Consider the following 4,338-nt stretch of genomic DNA (forward strand, 5'->3'; position numbering starts at 1 on the left):
TCTAGGGGTCAGTTCTGGTGCTTCATATTTGTCTAACCATTGGCGTTTGCGAACAGGATTATTGTAAAGGACAAAAAACTTTCATTTTCAAGCCGTTGCAGCAGCTGAGAACACACATTCTCTCTCTGCTTAAGGTTGACAACGGAAAGTCTATGCGGAACTCATTTTCCCAGCTTTGAAACCTTTTCCGAACTGAACCAGGTGCCTGTGAACTGTTCCATGCGATGAATTTAACCTCTGAGCTATCATATCGACTGTCCAATTTGGCTCAGCTTCCACGAGTTCGAACAAGGCGTCGTAGTTCAGGACGACCAGCGCCCGGGGCATCCTCCACGCCGCAGTTACCACTTCGGAATTTTGAAAACCACTTTTGCGCAGTCCTTACACTTACGGTATCCTCTCCGTGAACAGTGTTTATTTCTGCCGCAGCAGTTGTTGCATTTTTACCACTTTTATAAAAAAAAGCAAAATATGCCTCTTATACGCGTTCGAAGATTCCATTCTATTTTTTAACAACACTGCTTCTATCCGCCATTAAAATCACTTGTTGAATGCACAATATATCAAAGAAAATATAAATACATAGTTCCGTTATATTCCGCGAATAGTTTTTTGTGTGCAAAAATCGTACAAAAGTAAAATTATGGGTAAAATACGCACGAACTTATGGACTGACCTGATATGTATCGCAAATAAATGGGTGCAGCCGAATAATGAAGTTGAAAACGTTGACGAATTCCCATAAAAAATACCTCTCCAAACCAAATTCAAGTTACATTATTGATTTGTTTGTGACAAAGCCAATAATGCAACCAAAGACACGCTTCGAGGACTTCACGAGAAGACCTCAAATTGTCCATTGAGTCCATTGAGAAAACCGCTGCTCTCCTTATTACACATTCAAAAAGGACTTACAGAGGCTAAGGCAAATACAGAACGTAATTGGCCAAACGCAATATTCACGGATAAATTTTCTTTTTTGGCGCATAGTTGCATACGTCGGTCACTTCAACGAACTTTTAAGCATCCACTTCAGGTTCATGTTTCGGGCTGCTTCTCCGAAAAAGGATTTGGCGGTTTGTTTGTGTTTACCCTCAATTTGAATGCAGTTTTGATGAATAAAATGTACCAAAAAACATTATTACTGTCAGCTGTGAAGATATTTGGAAGAACTAGCCAGGCTTGGACAAGAAGACAACGATCTCAAGCCTCGAAGCCGAAGATGTGTAGAGTGCAAACAATAAAAGAGGATTGAGATGTTGGATTGGTTGTTGTTGTTGTTGTAGCAGCATAAACATCTCCCATACATACATATGGGGAATGCTGCTGAAGTGACAGTCCTTGGCCGGATATAAATCCGGGTCGTTTCGGTAACGTAGAACCGACTGTCGTTGAAACGATGTTGAATTGGTCTTCACAGTCGCCGGAAAATATTTGGGCAATAGTTAAGCAAAAACTCAAAGGAAGACAAATATGGACGGCCAAACAGCTATCAAGGCAATTTCGGCTGATTTGGAGCCGATTAACTTTAAAACTGGAGCGGAAATTAACGCAGAGTATGACTCGAAGATGTGAAGTCATTATAACTAATGGTGGTGACTATCATTTTATTGATTATATTGCGTATAATAAATATTGTAAGCCCATACAATGAATGGAATAAGTCAAATAGTTAGTAAGTTATGGTGGTATTGCTGCTATTAGACAGAAACATAATAATAATGTGCCAAAGAGAGCTCAGTGAGCCAAACATGTAAAAATTTGATTTGCGAGAAATTTGTTGTCTTCGTTGTCTTAAGGATTATTTTTTTTTATGTTTTACTCAAAGCTTTAAATTGCAAGGCATTAATAATCCCCGCCTAAATTGTTGAGCCCATTACTCAGTAGACTCAGAAATGTAACATTGGATAAGGTTGGCCAGAGAGAAAGAAAAGTTAGGTGAGTTCGTTTAAGTGGGAATGAGCAAAGATTGGTATCGTGTAGAACTTTTTTATTGAGATTAAATTAGTAACATTATTCTTATTTAATTCCGTACAATCTTTAAATCGAATTAGGTTGAAGCTACCCATTATTGATTTTAAGTGCAATAAACTCGGTAGATTGCCCCTGTATGAGCTTCGCATTTTTCTACTTCCTGCTGCTGGAGTGACAGTCCAGTACATCCATTTGTATTTTCACCTCAATTCGATGTAAGTGAACCGTTATAAGATGTTTGAGTTTGCATTTCCTTGCAAATGCTATGATGAACGTTACGTTGAACCCCACCTTAATACACTCGCACCAGCATGGTTTCCGAAGAGTGCACAGCACCACCACGGCACTCACCGTCATTAACATCCAGGTAAGCCGGGCCTCAACCAAAACCACCCCTGCAAGAGGACTGTCCTAGTAGCGTTGAATCTAAAAAAGACTTTTGATACAGTCAGCCACGCCACGCTACTAGATGACATTTTACAGTCGACACTCCCGCCAGGGCTGAAGAGGTGGACCGTGAACTACCTGAGTGGTCGTCATTCGTCGGTGATATTTCGAGACCAAACATCTAAACAGAGGAAAATAAAGCAGGGCGTAGCGCAGGGAGGTGTCCTTTCACCCTTGCTTTTCAACTTCTATATCTCGAAACTCGCCCAGCCACCAGAGGGAGTCTCCCTGGTCTCCTACGCCGACGACTGCACGATAATGGCGCCGGGCAATGGCATTGATGGCCTGTGCTCCAAGGTAAACGACTATCTCGCCAGCCTTTCTCGATTCTTCACTGCGACGAATTTACAACTCTCCCCTACTAAATCCACGGCGACCCTTTTCACCTCCTGGACAAAGGAGGTCCAGCTACAACTCAAGGTGAAAGTCGATGATACACAAATTCCGACGGTTAACAACCCCAAAATATTGGGAGTTACCTTTGACAGCTTGCTCTCCTTCTCAGCGCATACAACCGCTATTGCAACTAAAGTACAGAATCGCAACAAGGTTCTCAAGTCGCTCGCCGGCAGCACTTGGGGCAAAGACAAGGAAATGTTGCTGTCGACTTTTAAAGCAATAGGCCGACCGGTTCTAAACTATGTTGCGCCTCTCTGGTCACCTGGAATCAGTGATTCGCAGTGGACGAAGCTTCAGACCTGCCAAAACACTGCTTTAAGGACCGTTACAGGATGTTTTCTGATGTCACCTATACAACACCTACATAATGAGGCCCAAATACTGACTGTTAAGGAGCATAACAAATTGCTCAGTGAGCAGTTTCTGCTAGGGTGTTACCGCAGACCTCACCCATGTAGACACCTGCTCGAGGCTGAGCCACCTCCCAGGCACATCAGGAGGCATTTCCTCAACTACGCGGACGAGATCTCAGACAAAACAAACAGACAGTTACTGGATCGGACTGTGTACAGACAGGCCATAAGCGACATTCATCGGGAGACTCTCACCACCTTCTTAAGCTCCCGACTGCGAATGCCTTTATCGGAGTCCAACCACCACCAATCGCTGAGAGTCCCACGTAACCTTGGCACAATTACGTTCTGGATATTGTAGCAGGTTAAACTCCTACTTAGCCAGAATCGACCCCGACATACTAAACATATGTCCAGCATGTGAAGGCAGCCCGCATGACACTAACCACCTTTTCACATGCCCTATTAAACCCAAGCATCTAAAACCCCTCTCCCTCTGGACCCAACCCGTCGAAACCGCTAGTTTCCTGGGCCTACCGTTAGATGAGCTAGACGAAGACGACCGGTGATTACGCTACACTGTCAGGGCAAAGGTACTGCTACAACAACAACAAAAATGTTTCGACAGTTGTATCCCTAATTGAATTCTGATACACAGAGGCTCTTCGAATTTCCCTCTACATATATTATCAGAAGAGCCTTGAAATGATAAACCAATCCTGTCCAATTCCAACAGTACATCTACTACTACGTTCCACCTTAGTTGTGATAGTGCACCACCTTGCCGACACCCTCTGGATGCATTTGCCATAATGCTACCCGCGCTGGTTCGTATATCTACATACCTTTTTCGTACTTAACATACTGGTCCTCCACTGTGGGAGAGTTTCTGGTAGGTGTGGTAATTTTTTCCAGGGACTGAGGTCAGAGCACCACGAGTTTGCAAGGGGACATGTGGGAACCACAAGTTCGATCCATGTAGGGTTAACAAGTTGGACACCCAACTCAGCGTACTCTTCTAGGCATTGTTTAATATATCTCCACCGCTAGACCCAGCATTGTGTCTTATGGGGACACAGCTACGAGGCAGAGAAAAAAACGTCTTTACGGTAAAATGACTATGTACTGAATTGACGAAAAATCGTTAAAACATCCCTAAAACGCT

General features: G+C 43.3%; 1 protein-coding gene across 1 annotated transcript; it reads left to right on the forward strand.

The window, feature by feature from the left end:
• The first annotated feature begins 2,679 nt into the window (after positions 1 to 2,679).
• On the forward strand, positions 2,680 to 3,986 carry LOC128864703 (uncharacterized). The gene is made up of 2 exons (XM_054104454.1): positions 2,680 to 3,274; positions 3,910 to 3,986. The coding sequence occupies exons 1-2, from the start codon at positions 2,680 to 2,682 to the stop codon at positions 3,984 to 3,986; spliced, it is 672 nt and encodes a 223-aa protein (XP_053960429.1).
• Positions 3,987 to 4,338: the final 352 nt, after the last annotated feature.

Source organism: Anastrepha ludens, chromosome 5 (genome assembly GCF_028408465.1).
Source record: "Anastrepha ludens isolate Willacy chromosome 5, idAnaLude1.1, whole genome shotgun sequence".
Lineage (NCBI taxonomy): Eukaryota > Metazoa > Arthropoda > Insecta > Diptera > Tephritidae > Anastrepha > Anastrepha ludens.

Coding starts and splice junctions, on each gene's coding strand:
- LOC128864703 (XM_054104454.1), top strand. CDS start 2,680: ATGGCGCCGGGCAATGGCATTGATGGCCTGTGCTCCAAGGTAAACGAC. Junction 3,275..3,909: donor TTACCGCAGACCTCACCCAT/GTAGACACCTGC, acceptor CAATTCCAACAG/TACATCTACTACTACGTTCC.